The following is a 14,136-nucleotide window of genomic DNA, read 5'->3' as shown; positions in this document are numbered from 1 at the left end:
TACGTGCACTTTTTTTTGCCTCCATCATTATTATTATTGCTTTCCGTGTGTTTGTGTCCCGGTTGGAAGAGAGGCAGTGTTTTCATTGTTAGCGGCTGAATCTAAATAAACGGAGCAGGCAAAACACAATGCAAGCCAGAGTATTAGGACTGATAACTGCTGATAACAGGCCCAATATGACCAATGGGAACAATGCGCAGTCATTCTCACGTTCGGACTGAGCGTGCCTACTGTGTGCCCACTGCCCCAATGGGAAATGTACAGTCTCCAGGGATGGAGGAAGCAGCACACCATGGATAGACTCAAGTGACCCAAGGGGACATGCAGCACGGATGCTTTATGACCTGTGGGTGACTACATGGATTTATGTCAGCTTGAATATAAAATTGTTCTGATTTATTTTTTTTATTTTTTTTAATTAGGTGCAGATATGTACCAATTTTACACAATATCACCAAAAGCAAGTTGCCTTTATTAATTGCATTTCATAATTTAAGAAACGGTTGTGGACACAGCTGATTAGTTTTGCCCTGTTTTTTAAATTTCCGTAAACATATACTCCAATCAGGCATAACATTATGACTACCTTCCTAACATTGTGTAGGTGTCCCTTGTGGTGACTCATCAGAGAATGGACATGGGCCTTCTGAGGGCGTCCTATGATGTCTGGCAGCAAAATGTTGTTAATGGGGGGCCTTTGAGGGGAGGGGCTTCTTTGGATCATCCCACAGATACTTGATCAGTTTGGGATCTAGTGAATTTGGAGGCCAGGTCAACACCTTGTGCTGTTCTTCATGTTTTTTTTTAGTTGTTCCTAAAGCGTTTTTGTGTGTGTGTCTGTGTCAGGCTGCATCCTGCTGGGGATGGCTGCTGCCATCAAGGAGTGTCATTACTATGGGGTGGGGGTGCCTGGTCTGATCTAGGTGGGTGCTACATGTCTAAGTAACATCCACACCAATGAATACCAGGTCCAGAAGTTTCCCAGCAGAACACTGAACTGTCACAAGATGGTCAATGTTCTCCTGTCACTGGTCATAATGTTGTGGCTGATAGGTGTATATTGAGTTAGTTGTCATCCTTAAAGCCAAAGATGTTGCATAAGTGAAACATTTTGTATCTTCAATATACCAGCACAACCCATGCCCATCACTAAACTGCAAAACAGACACCGGTAGCAACTTGCTACTGAACATCGTGGAACATTTAGCTGCTAATGGAGCAGATATTAAACTCCGCAAGCAAGTGGAGACTAAATGGAGAGTAAATATTGTTCTTACATTGTCATGTGGCTAGAAGTAATGATATTTGTGCCATATTGTCTATCTCTCAAAGGACAAAGAAATCAATTAGTTCATTTGGAAAGAATAAATATGACGAGGCCATGATGATTTCTTTATCTGTTAGCATTTTCCAGTCCGTTTTATTGGGACATTTTATACACAGTTTCTGCTATTTATTTCACTCTGCATCGGTTTGTTTCTTACATGGTAACTTAACATAACCTTAGGTGTAGTGAGGCAGCAGTATCTTAAAGGAAGGTGCACTCGTGGTAGCTCAGGAGAAGGTACAAGAGTTATGAATTCACAAATGTCTGTTCCTCAAACCTTGCACAACCCCGCTTCCAAAAGTCTCATATTTAGTCCAGCAGCATGACTTAAAAGTTAATTTCTGAACTTCCTGACTCCTGTCTTCTCACTATGACTCATTACCGCCCTACGGCATGCTTTCTGGGCCAAGAGTTGGCTCTCAATCATAAAAAAAAATTAATTTGTGGCCCAGAATGGATAGCTCAAGTGGAGATATTTTGTACACTAGGTGTGGCCAGCCAAACCGACATACCAGCCGGCACGCTGCAAGCGAGGCGGCCAACTCGAGACAGCTCTGTAGTACTTCGCTGCCAGGCCCAGTTAGCACAGCTGTCCGAGCAAACTGTGAATCCTTTCTTTGTCTCGCTGCAGTGTTTGGCAGGTCTCTGTTGTTCCGAGTCGGTCCAAATGAACCTCACCTGAGAAGCAGCTGTAAGAATTTAGAAGCGAGAAAATTAGCGGGGTGCTTATGTGCCGTGTTAGAAGTTGTTTCCAGCTCTCTCAGTCACCAGCACAACATTCTCGTCTCCACTCCTGTTTATTTTCAATTCTGCTTGCGTGTGAGATTTTTTTTTATTTTTTTATTGATGACTTTAATAGAGGTCTGGAGTTATTTTTTAATGCAAGTGTTCTGCTGCCGGTGGAAGGTGGAAACCGGGATGAGAGGCCAAATCCTGGGAAAAGAAATGAGTCGGATAGAAAGTGTTCAGAGCTAACAGCAGGAGCCTGACTTGAATATCTGTTATTGTTTCATGCCTCTCCCCATGTCCCCACTAATTGCTCCTTCACTGCCTTGCAGTCTACCTAACCATCCTCCTTAAGAAGTCTTAACATACTTTTGAATCTGAAAACCACAAATCTCGATTTCCAGGCTAGCTTTATAAACAAGGATTGCAGTCTCGGTTTCTAAAGTGTTGATCAGATGTGGATGGCCCTTAAACGATGGGCAAGATATAGGAAGAGCTGGTGAGAGCAAGTTTGTCTTTTAATTGTGGCAGATGGATTCATTAAGAGTACATCATGAGGCCAGAGTGAGCTTAGTTTTTAGTCCCAGAATAACCCCACATATTATCATATGTAAAAATATTAACTTTGGTAAAGGTGAGCATAATGAAATATTGTCTTTTTAGTCAAGAAACAAATCAAGCTACTCAAATTTAAGCGAAAAGACAAAAAGAAACAAGGAAAAGTTAAACAATTACTTTCTAAACTACAGTACATGTGAGTTTTATGGATCAAATATAACTGAAGGCAGTGTTTGGTGTGTGACTGCATGTGTTTTTTTTTAAAGTTTTAGTTAAGTAGGGATTCATCTCAGCCTGAGTGGATTAAGTATGGCACCTGATACACTGAAGTATTGTAGCATTAGTCTTACTGTAGGTAAGAAGATATGTTCAACAACCTTTTACCTTTCTCAGTGGCCAGGTTACTGAGAAGTTGAAAGTTAAGGGGTCAAACAGAAGTTTAGATCGAACACCACATCGAAAACATCACTTTAAGGAAGTCATAATATCATATTTAGTCAAACACTTAAGTGTTCAAGCATTTGTAAATGTGAATTTCTGAATTTTCATACATGCATCAGCTCTATGTTATGGTGCATTTCTGGTCAAGTGGTGCAGAATGTGTAGTTTGATACTTGCAGGAATATACTTGATTACGAAATATTCTGCTCATGTCTTAAAAAGGAGTATTTTTATAGTTGAAATGGTTCCGTAAACTCTCCATGTGAACCAACACAAGCTGGTGAAAGAGATGGAAGGTTTTGGCCGCGGTGGCTGTTTGGTCGTGGAGCCTCAGTGACAAATTGAGCCGTGCTTCCCGAGGCGGAGACGCTCTGGCTGATTGACTGACTGACAGCGTGTCAGAAGCTCGAGGGCCGCTGCTGCTAAAATGTTGAAATTTTAGCTTTTTCATTGTTGTGTGAAGAGGAAGTCTCCCAGCGATGCAGGAAACGGAACGGCTACCGTGTTCCAAAAAATGCAAGATTCCCAGGGCCTATTCCCCGAGTCCCCAGCCCCCAGCAGGAGTCAAAACATCTCCAGCTTTAGAAACCAGGGACGCTGTATTTTTATTCTTATTCTGTTTTTTTTTTTTTTTTTTTTTTTGTCCCTCAACGGTTCCAGGAAGTTAAGCGGGGAGCTGCAGCTCTTCCTCAGGTCTTGGCTACGTGTGTTATCCGGACCCTGACCTGATGTTTAGGTTAACTGTGACGTCATCGGCCCCTTCAGTGTGTGACAGGCTCGGAGGACACACAGCTGGCAGCAGGGCAGGGGAGGGGAGGGGACGGGGGTGGCGGGCGTGGAGACATGAAGCAGACCTGCAGTGTGTGCGTCTTCCATTGTGTTCAGTCCCGTCAGTCCTGTGCACTCCTACGTCTGCGTGCCTGTGTCCTAACCTGCATCTGGCCACACTTTCTGCCGGTCAAGAGTGACGGTTGGTGACGTCCGCACTGATTAGGCCGTGGCATGTTTGAACACTGTGTTTTAGGAATACCTCAGTCTCTGCCTTGAGGCTTCTGTCTGTCAGACTGGACCCACATATTTATTTGCAGAACTTTTCCCCCCTTCACTTTGCCTCCCGCTCCCTCTGCTGACGAGCTCTGCTCACAGCCAGCACCGTGTGGCAGAACAACTGTGGGAGAAGGAGGAAGACAGAGAGGAAATTGAGAGGATCGCTATCATTTTTTATTATTTTTTTTGTTACCTTTTTCTGCGTTCACTTCATTCTTCAGATTTCTGCTTGTTGCATATTTGAGCCGCTTCACAAGTATGCATGAGAAGGTCTTCTAAACCCTCTCCACCTCTCTTCCACTCTGTCAATAAACCCACACTGCAGCTCTCAGCACCCAGCTGCCCACTACTGCACACCATTTATTTATTCACTGGTGTAGCTCCACCACTCGCTCTCCCTCTTTTTTTTTTTTTTTTTCTCCTGTCTGTTTTCTCCCCTCATTCCCTCTTTTCAAATCCCCTCTCCCGCGTAAAGCTCTTCACGCTAAGTGATGGATACAAGCCACCAGAGAGCCTCCCCCCCCTTCTCTCGGCGATAATCATTTTTGGCATCTAGACCTCCGGCTCTGCTCTCCCCAAATGTTATTTTTCAGACAATTGAAACATTTTAGATTCACATTACCTCCAGGTCAAAGGGCTTCAAATGTCCCAAGACCACCAAACTGTGCTGTTAATGGCTTTGGTTAGGCTGAATTGATCCGCTACAGTCGGGGTTAAGGTTGCGTCCTGGTTGCGTGGGAACGGGCACAAGAGGGGCTGGGTTCAATAGCAGCATCTGTGGGTGGAGAACCAGTGAGGTTATCTCCCATCTACCATTAGGGACGGGGGCCTGTTTATTGTTTTACCTTCAGTTCCTGAAATTGAAAATGTTCCCGTATTTGGGAATCCGTTACCCTACAGTGCAGGAAACTTAATATCTATAATATTTTCCAATTTCTTACCACTTCCATCTACGATTTGGATTTATTTTGTGAGATTTAACTGTGTTTTTGTCTTTTTTATAATGTGAATTAATCCTGATTTTTTAAATTTTTTTTTTTTTTTTTTTTTGCAGCTATCCACCAGAGGCTGGAATCTGATGGCACAGAGAAGGTGGAGGGATCAATGACCCAGCGACTAGAAAACATCCTCAACAGTAAGCACTTTGTCTTTTAGGTTCCATCTCTAGAGAAATTATATCCTCTTGATTAAATGTTAAATGTTTATGAGATTAAGCCTAAAATACTGTATATACTTGCAGATGTATATCAAACAAACAAGGAGCAATTTATAGATGAGCTAAAAGTGAATATGTTAAAGAGTCCATACTGTCCACACACACTTCTACACTTTCTATGTTCACCTTTGCAGGCCGTCCTCCCGTTAGCGAGTAGTTTCCTCTGCAAGAACCTGTGTGCTTGACTTTCTTGTCATACATGATAATGGGACTGTTCTAATGGAGGGTCAATAAGCCGGTCCTTCTCCCAGAGTCTAGAGTAAATAAACCTCCCAGCCAGACATAGCTTTCATCCCCACCAACCCAGACTTGAGGGCCCAGCGAGCCCAGGCCGCCGTTCACCACCAAAAACCCACGCATCAAACACACAGCGCCAGTTAGCCTATCACAAACGTCCCTTGCGAAATGCCAGCTTTAACGACAACTCGGATCGGCGGGGTAAAAAATGTGAACTATTCCTCTGTCCGTTCTCGCGCTGTTTTTCCTTCGGGGATTTTGTTTTGGGGGTGGGGTTTTTGTTATGATTAGAGGAACTTGAGTTTTTTTCTGTTTCAAAGCACATCCCAGGCCACCCACGAAGCCAGCTAGTCGTACAGAGGTTTCACCGAGGCAGCCTGACTAAAGAGATAGCAGCCACTTTCTCCTTCGAAGCTCACTCTCTACCCCTGCTCCTCTCCCTGTGTCAAATAACATCCTGAGCAGGAAGAAAGCCAGAGACCGGGCAATAAGAGGGAAATGTGGAATCAGCATTTATTTATATAGTATCCCAGTTTCTCATTTTCTACCCGCCTCTTTCACTCACTCTTTCTCACTCCGTAGAAGCGAGCGATACCGCAGATACTCTCTTCCAGGAGGTCTTGGGGCGGAAAGACAAGGCTGACTCCACACGCAATGCACTCAACGTCCTGCAGCGTTTCAAGTTTCTCTTCAACCTGCCACTCAACATCGAACGCAACATCCAGAAGGTACTTTGCACGAAAACGCTGATGCAAAATGACGACAGAAACGCCAACACATATTGCAAATAGAAATATTTATGCTTCCACACGCGGCCTAAGATCCTGTCCCAAGCTGTTTCTAGCAAACCTTTTAATAAAAATCTTTTTTACAGGTACTTACACCATCACTTCTGGTTTTTATTTGTCAGACTGTTGGCTGAATCCTGACCTTAAGTAGCCCCAACCCTTCAAATTGCCATGTATAACAGGACAAATATGTATTTAACTGGCCAAATATTCCTTCTGAATTTTTCAAAATCAAGCAGAGTAACCATAAAACCAGCCACCGTGAGACGTGGAACCTCATGACGTCAAACTGTCCGTCCCCTAATAGGAACCAAAATTACAAGACATGCGGAACATAAATATATAAATACGTAGATATGAATATAACCCAAATGTACTGCAACCATACAAAGCAAATGAATAAGGCCATTGCTGATCCTTCTCTTGTTATTTAGGGTTCAAGTCAGTTTTATGTATCGTTTCTTTCGTATTATTCTTTCTACTCTGTTCAATTTTATGCCTTAAGTGTATAAATAACCGTATTTCTTTCACGTTTTTGGGGCTTCTAGTCGTCCTATTCGTCTCCCCACAGGCCTGTGGGATCCAGCGCTTTGTAATCGTCCAAGTTTCAGCTCTTTTTCATTAGCGTTCCTTCTGCTCCGTCTGTCCCCACTCTGTGCAGTATATTTGTTTTAAGGCACAGCGTGGATGACTGTCAACCAGAGGGTGGAGCTAGAGAGGCTTGAATACACAACATGTGTCATGATTGATGAGTTAAAAAAAAAAATAATAAAGTTACCTGAACTGTTGTTTTCCTGCCTTCCAGGGAGATTATGACGTGGTGATCAATGATTATGAGAAAGCCAAATCTCTATTTGGAAATACCGAGGTCCCTGTTTTCAAAAAAGGTGAGGATATTATATCTTCCTGACCCAAATACAAAAAACTCATCTGATTGAGATTTTGATCACCATTATTTTTCTTTTTCTTTTACTGTGCTCTGCTTTAGTGTACGCTGAGGTTGAGACAAGGATCGGAGCTCTGAGGAGTCTCCTGTTGGAGAAACTGCTGCAGACGCCGTCAACGCTGCACGACCAGAAAAGATACATCAGGTCTCTTTACATTTTCCTAATCTTTCGTTCACCGTTTTATATCACCTGTCTGTATTCCCCTTCTGTTGTCAAATTATGATCTTTATATATCAGATTTCATTTTAGCTCTTTATGCGTCACACAATCTAGACTTTTTGTCCAGGCTGTAAACATCCTATATAAAATCTTGACAAATCTCTTTGATTGCGTCATCGCACTCCCCTTGGTTTCTTTGATGTCTGTGTGTATCATCGTTTACCAGAACTCCGACCTCCTTTTTTTTTTCTTCTTCTTGCCTCTCACGTTCCCCTCTTCACCGATCCACTCATCTTTCTGTTTTCTGCTTCTCTCGTTTCTGCTTCTATTTTTCTCGCTGCCCTAACTTCCCTCCCCCATCTCTCTTTTCCCCCCTTCATCCATCTGTCCGTTCATACTTGTGGTCTCCCCCGATTTATTATTGTAAAGACCAACCTGTCAGGATCACAGAGACCAGCTCTCAACCACACGGCAACATCTTTCATCCCGGTGCATTAGGCACAGCTCTGAACGCCCACTCAGCTCCTGTTTACTCTTGGATGGTGGGACCTGTGTGCATGTCTACGTGTGCTAATTTTATTGGTGTCAGTCTTGCTCGAGCTTTTGAAAAATGCCACCTCATGGGAAACAAACGAGCGGCTAGTTCATAGGACGGCATCGGACGAGGCCAGGCCGCAGCTTAGGGAGTGAATCACGATCAAGATCCAAAGTTCACAGAGGAATGTCCAGGAAATAAACTCCTGGGAGATGGATTATGGTCCGATACACGCATTCATTTACGCAGAGGACATTAAGAACATGTGTGGCTGATGCTTGGCCATCTTGCTTTAATATAATTATAAATATTGTCTTGTAGAAATTTAAGACTTTATTTAAAAAAAAAAAAAAAGATCCCTTATATTATATATTGATTGAAACATTCAACCAACATACAGTTTATACTTAGTGAAACATTCTATAACTAGCTAAAAAGCTATGTTCGGTATTGGAGAGACTATACACTGATCAGCCACAACATTAAGACCACTGACAGGAGAAGTGAATAACATTAACCATCTTGTGACAGTTCAATGTTCTGCTGGGAAACTTTTGGACCTGGCATTCATTGGTGTGGTTGTTACTTAGACATGTAGCACCCACCTAGACCAGACCAGGCACCCCCACCCCATAGCAATGACACTCCTTGATGGCAGCAGGATGCAGCCTGACACAGACACACACACAAAAACGCTTTAGGAAATACTAAAAAAACAGCACAAGGTGTTGACCTGGCCTCCAAATTCACCTAGATCCCAAACTGATCAAGTATCTGTGGGATGATCCACAGAGGCCCCTCCCCTCAAAGGCCCCCCACTAACAACATTCTGTTGCCAGACACCACAGGACACCCTCAGAAGGCCCATGCCCATTCTCTGATGTGTCACCACAAGTAAGACCTACACAATATTAGGAAGGTGGTCATAAAGTTATGCCTGATCAGTGTAATTCAAACACTGCTTCTAAATTACCTCAAACATACTGTATGCCTGGTGTCGTGCTTATTCTCAGTTTCTGTTTGGTTTGCTGTGATGCTTGTGTCCAAAGGTAAAATCAGCTGATTATAAAGGCTTGGCTGCTGTACAGTATGAACTGATATCTGGTCGTCTTTACAGCTCCCACTAGGGGCGCCACAGTCAGGTTTTTTACACCAAAGTTTACACCAAATGGCTCAGAAGGTTATGAATTAATTTGAACACAACCGTCTGTACTTTACATGGTTGCGTCTCTAAAGGAGAATGGAAAGCTCTTCATGATTTATGTTTGAGTCACTGAGTTGATTAATCCGTCCTCTACACGTTATATATTATAGTTAAGGAGGGAATAAACTTAAAATTAAACGATTGGGAAAGCCTTTTTTGTCATGATTGTAAAGACTTTTTGTGTTGTTTTCTTCACCTATCTGTATCTCACCCAAATGCTCTCACTCTTATCTCAAAGGAAACATTACCTACTAGTGCTACTCAGAAGAAGGAGTGCACGCTCCTTTTCCTTTCATCTTAAAACGATCACGTGTCACCATCTCTGCGTTTGCATCTGTGCAGGTATCTGTCTGATCTGCATGCTCCGGGCGACCCAGCGTGGCAGTGCATCTACGCCCAGCACAAGTGGATCCTGCAGCTGATGCAAAACTGCAGAGATGAGTTCACCAGCGGCCAGAGAGGTGACTAACAGCACACATGTCTGAGCTGACTGGTTTTACACACGAGGTGAACAAAGTGTAAAAGCCCCTATTTAGCATTTCCAATCAGGCGGCTGGTGGATGTCATGTGAGCCTGGAGGTAGCTGAAAGAAGAGAAAGCCAGCTGCCTCTCCGTCATACCAGCCCTCTGCCTGCATTCCCCACTCCGTCACCGCCCTCCCCTCCCTGTTCTGCTTGAGGCCTGCGTGTTTATTTTTTCATGAATGTATGAATAAGATGAAAGTGAGGGAGCATTGGCTTTGGATTCTGGTTTCAGGGCTTGACATGTTACTGCGCACACAAACTCTCTCTCTCTCTCTCGCTCACACACAGCTTCACAGATGGATTGGAACAATTAACCCCAATTAAGCTGTTCCTCTGTTAAATCAGCCGGCAGAAAAATGTGGATGTGAAACCGTCCACTCAGGGAGAGCAGCGATTCGCCGACCGCGCTAAGACGAATACACGCCCGCACGCACACACACACACCCACACCCACACACGAATACTTACACAAAGGCACCCACACAAATACATTGTGAGTGGGTGGCTGCCTCACATAGCACAGCTGGAACATAAACATGTCTAATGCTAAGGGTAACAGTGGTTTCCGGGGCTCGGGCTTGATGGATCGGGGGTGTTAGTTTGCTCCCTGCCTCTCCACACTTAAGTGTCATCTTGATTATCATGTCAGGGATGGACCCGTTTCACGCACACGCATTCCACGGCGTTTGCAAAGAAGCACGGAACGTTTATAGCTACTTTATTTACTTAAATACAACTCTGTAAGACTCAGTATATGGTTCTAAGGTTTATCAGAGACAGTCAGTTCAAGCTATATCCGAATTATTTCATATGAATAAACACCTTTCACAAGACGTCCTCGTATCTAGAACACATGTCGTTTGTCACTGCCTTCCAAAAAGACAACTTCTTCTCACAGATCAGACTCACTGATTAATTGACTGTCATTAAATTTCTTTTAAGTATATCCAGCCAAACCTGCTGGGTTGAGGTTTTGGAAGGACTACCTTCATATTTAAAAGCAAAGCAGGTGGAACATGCGTTTCAGTCTCTACAGTCAAGGTCATGTTATTCGTAAATCCACCCCGTCCCGTTTATCAAGACTCCTTCTGCAATGATATGAAAAACACCACCTCCGACTCTGCTTCCGAGAGGACGGCAACCATGAGGTTTCTTGTGAGGAAAATTAGTATAAACCAGTGTGGCGTCACCGTCCTGTTTAATCCTCATCCTTTTTCGTAAAGGATTTGCGTTGTGAAACCCGTTTACATCCACTTTCACTTCATGTTGAGACCCTCTCTGCCTTCTGCCGGTCCATCGTAGTGTCCTGGTGTGGTGTCACCATTAAAAACCAACGTGCTGACCAACCAAATGTTTTTTTTTGAGGTTTATTTTGGAGCAGGCTATATGTGCACAAATGGCACAAAAGTGTCAGATCTTGGAGACTTTCTGTTGTATATTGGGCCTGATAGATCAGTATTTGTGATGCAGATGTTTGTGTGTATATGAAAGTCATTCAGCTGTTTATGTTTAATGATAAAGTCTTTTTCAGCCAGCGGTCGTCACGTGATTCATCCTCCAATACTGATTATGGCCTCCATGTGAAAATCATCCAATCTTCCAGCGTACTGATGGTTGTGGAGGCTTAATTTGGGTGCTACTAAAACACACAATGCAAACAAACAGATTTGAATTCAACAGAAGAAGGGGTGTAAAACTCTCCACGTGCACTTTAAACAAATTGGCATCGCAGCAACCGTTCTGGTCCGGACACACGCAGACAACATCATACTCGCTTTCAGACAGAGACGCACAATCTTCCTGTTTTTCAGCCATTTCGACTTTCTCCTTCCCACAGCTGTCTCCTGTCCCTGCTGTTGTCACGCTCTCCGCCTCTTCCCCCCACACGCACACACCTGGTTACCATTTACCAACCCCGGTCTTCGCTGCTCACCTCTGGCCCAAGTGCGAAACCTGTGCCTCCTGAAACATGGCTCCACCCTGGCAGCGCCTGAGCAGCCATCATCGCAAAAACCACATCCACTACATTCCCCCGACCCCACTCTTCCTCCCCCTGCCTCCCCCCTTCCCCCCCTGCTCTTGTATAACCCCCTTACTGGTACCTCACGGCTATCCACTCCGCTGGCGGCCTCTTCTTCCTCCTCGAATCACGCCTTGATGTGTTCATAAGCCGCCTTTTTTTTTTGCTATTGTCAGCATCGCACTAGGCAGGGTTTGTTCGTCTGTGATGGATCAACCATATCTCCAGTAACTGGTGTCATTTTCTCTGTCTTGCGTGTTTCCTAGTCAGTAATATGAGGCCAGAGGCCGTTCTGGTGTAGTTATGATTCCGTTAATTACCCTATAAATTGCCTTAACCGTGAAACAGAGCCATCCATCTTTGTTGGAACAAAAGCCCGAAGTCGGAGTTTTCCAGGGAGGAAGCATAGCAGTGCAAGTTGCTTCCGTATGTCTAAACAGTCCCATCGTGCCCTGGTGTTGCAATCTGACTCTGCCCGATTCAATTATAAACGGCAGAACTCTTATTTCCTGAACAGCGCTTCTTCTGCCAACGTCAATACAATTAGCAGGACTTTTTTTTCTTTCCCCCAGTGTAGAAAAATAGGTTTTGTCAGTGAACAGTTAGAGAGATTTCAGTGCTCAGATATCTGACCGTGAGACATGCGGTTGTGATTTTAGGCTTAGTCAATACCACTCCAGGAGAAACTTAATAATTGCCTTTCAATTAAGATGTTAGTCAGATAGGTGTTTGCACGTGTGTAACTGCGACGTGGTATTTTCTTTTATTTATTTATATGTTTCACTTTTCTTCTCGGAGAAATCCAGAAACTTTTTTGTTCATTCTAAAAAATATCAAACAAAACGATTTGGCAAGCTGGAAATACAACATGCAGGGTAAACCTCAATTTTACCTCATCTTAACTTTTGCCTTTACTTTAGGTTGCAAGGAATACCTTTTGTTATAATTTGTTAATTCTGAAAAATATCCAGTTGAATTAACAATTAAGAAACACCAGATAAAAAAAAACTAAAAATGCAAATTGGAAATACAACGTGCAGTCCAAGCAGTTGTAGTTTAACCTTCTGCTGCTTAATTTTACTTCATCCTCACCTTTTACATTAGATCGCAAGAGAAACCTTCTCAGCTCAACTTTAAAATATAATACCAGTATTATGCTGCAGAAAGAGAGAGATCTTTTTTTTATTATTTGTTAATTCTGAAAAATATCCAGCTGAATTAAGAATGAAAACTGACGCAAAAAAATGGACTTCGGAAATACAACGTGCATTTCAAGCTGTTGCAGTTTAACCTTCTGCAACTTGTTTTTACTTCATCCCAACTTTTGGCTTTAACTTTAAGTCGCAAGAGCTCAGCTGTTAACTTTGAAATATAACACCAGGACTGTGCAGCAGAAGGTTTTTTCTCATTGACTGTCTGTAAATTTATAAATAAAACTGTGGTATTTTTAGGAGAGAAAAGTGGCTTTTGTATTCTGTAGCGTGGGAACTATACTGCAATCAAACAGGAATTGATAAGGTGTGTGCGTATACTTTTAGACAGAAAGCAGCCGAGTGTGTGTGTGTGTGTGTGTGTGTGTGTGTGGTCAAGGTCAGCGACCTGTTGGGGAACAGGAACTCATCCGACCTGAGGAGAAGCCTCAGACCTGATGAGGAAGTGTGCATAGGTGACACACATTGTCTCTGTATCTTAAACACACACACACACACACACATGAGAGCAGCAGTTCCAACATTTTAACCTTCAAACTTTTAGCAAAAAAAAAACGGCGTAGCAGCCTAATGCATACTTTGGACATTCAAGGCGGCCCCGCACACATGCGCTTGTGCATTCTGTGGACGCTGGGGGTTTAGCCAACACCTGGATCAACAGCAGCTCTCATCCCTGTAAAAAAAAAAAAAAAAAAAAAAAGACAGGAAAACATAACCGAGACGGACCCTCCGCCGCTCCATATGGTGTATGCGTGTGCGCTGCGAGAAAGTGTTGCGTGTTTACAGACACTCTGACTCAATTGAGAATTTCCTTACATTTTCTGGGCTGGATGGGTTTGCTGTGCGCGCGGCCCTCTCAACCGCATTTGCTCCTCTGCTTGGGGATTTCTCAATACTTGCTTACACGCTGCATTCAGCCGGTGACTCACTTGCGCAGTTCTCTGTGTGTGTCAGACACATGTTTTGGAAATGTGGCCATCCGTCTCCCTTCGTTTAGACAAACTCGATGTAGGCGTTATGCAGCGTTGCACGAAAACTTAAAAGTTTCATTTTCATTGTAGCAATTTTTGATCCCCTCATAGTGCTGCGGTGTTTCACTTTCATTCCTGTTTGTCAACTTTCACCCATCCCTCTAATATCCTACAGTTATCTTGCATATTCATCACGCTAAAGTTATCTCGCTTATGAGATACTGT

The 14,136-nt window shown here is 43.4% G+C and overlaps 1 protein-coding gene across 2 annotated transcripts in view; it reads left to right on the top strand.

The window, feature by feature from the left end:
* exoc2 (exocyst complex component 2) overlaps positions 1–14,136 on the top strand; it is a 48,850-nt gene that overhangs the window by 17,525 nt on the left and 17,189 nt on the right. For both annotated transcript variants that reach the window (XM_084548322.1, XM_084548323.1), the window contains exons 7-11: positions 5,154–5,234; positions 6,135–6,280; positions 7,146–7,227; positions 7,329–7,431; positions 9,528–9,646. In XM_084548322.1, coding sequence (XP_084404448.1) covers positions 5,154–5,234; positions 6,135–6,280; positions 7,146–7,227; positions 7,329–7,431; positions 9,528–9,646 — 531 coding nt within the window. The remainder of the gene's footprint in view (positions 1–5,153; positions 5,235–6,134; positions 6,281–7,145; positions 7,228–7,328; positions 7,432–9,527; positions 9,647–14,136) is intronic.

The sequence above is a fragment of the Chelon labrosus genome, assembly GCF_963514085.1.
Source record: "Chelon labrosus genome assembly, chromosome: 7".
Classification (NCBI taxonomy): domain Eukaryota; kingdom Metazoa; phylum Chordata; class Actinopteri; order Mugiliformes; family Mugilidae; genus Chelon; species Chelon labrosus.
The sequence above is the reverse complement of the archived record's forward strand: the minus strand, read 5'-3'. Positions and strand labels throughout refer to the sequence as shown.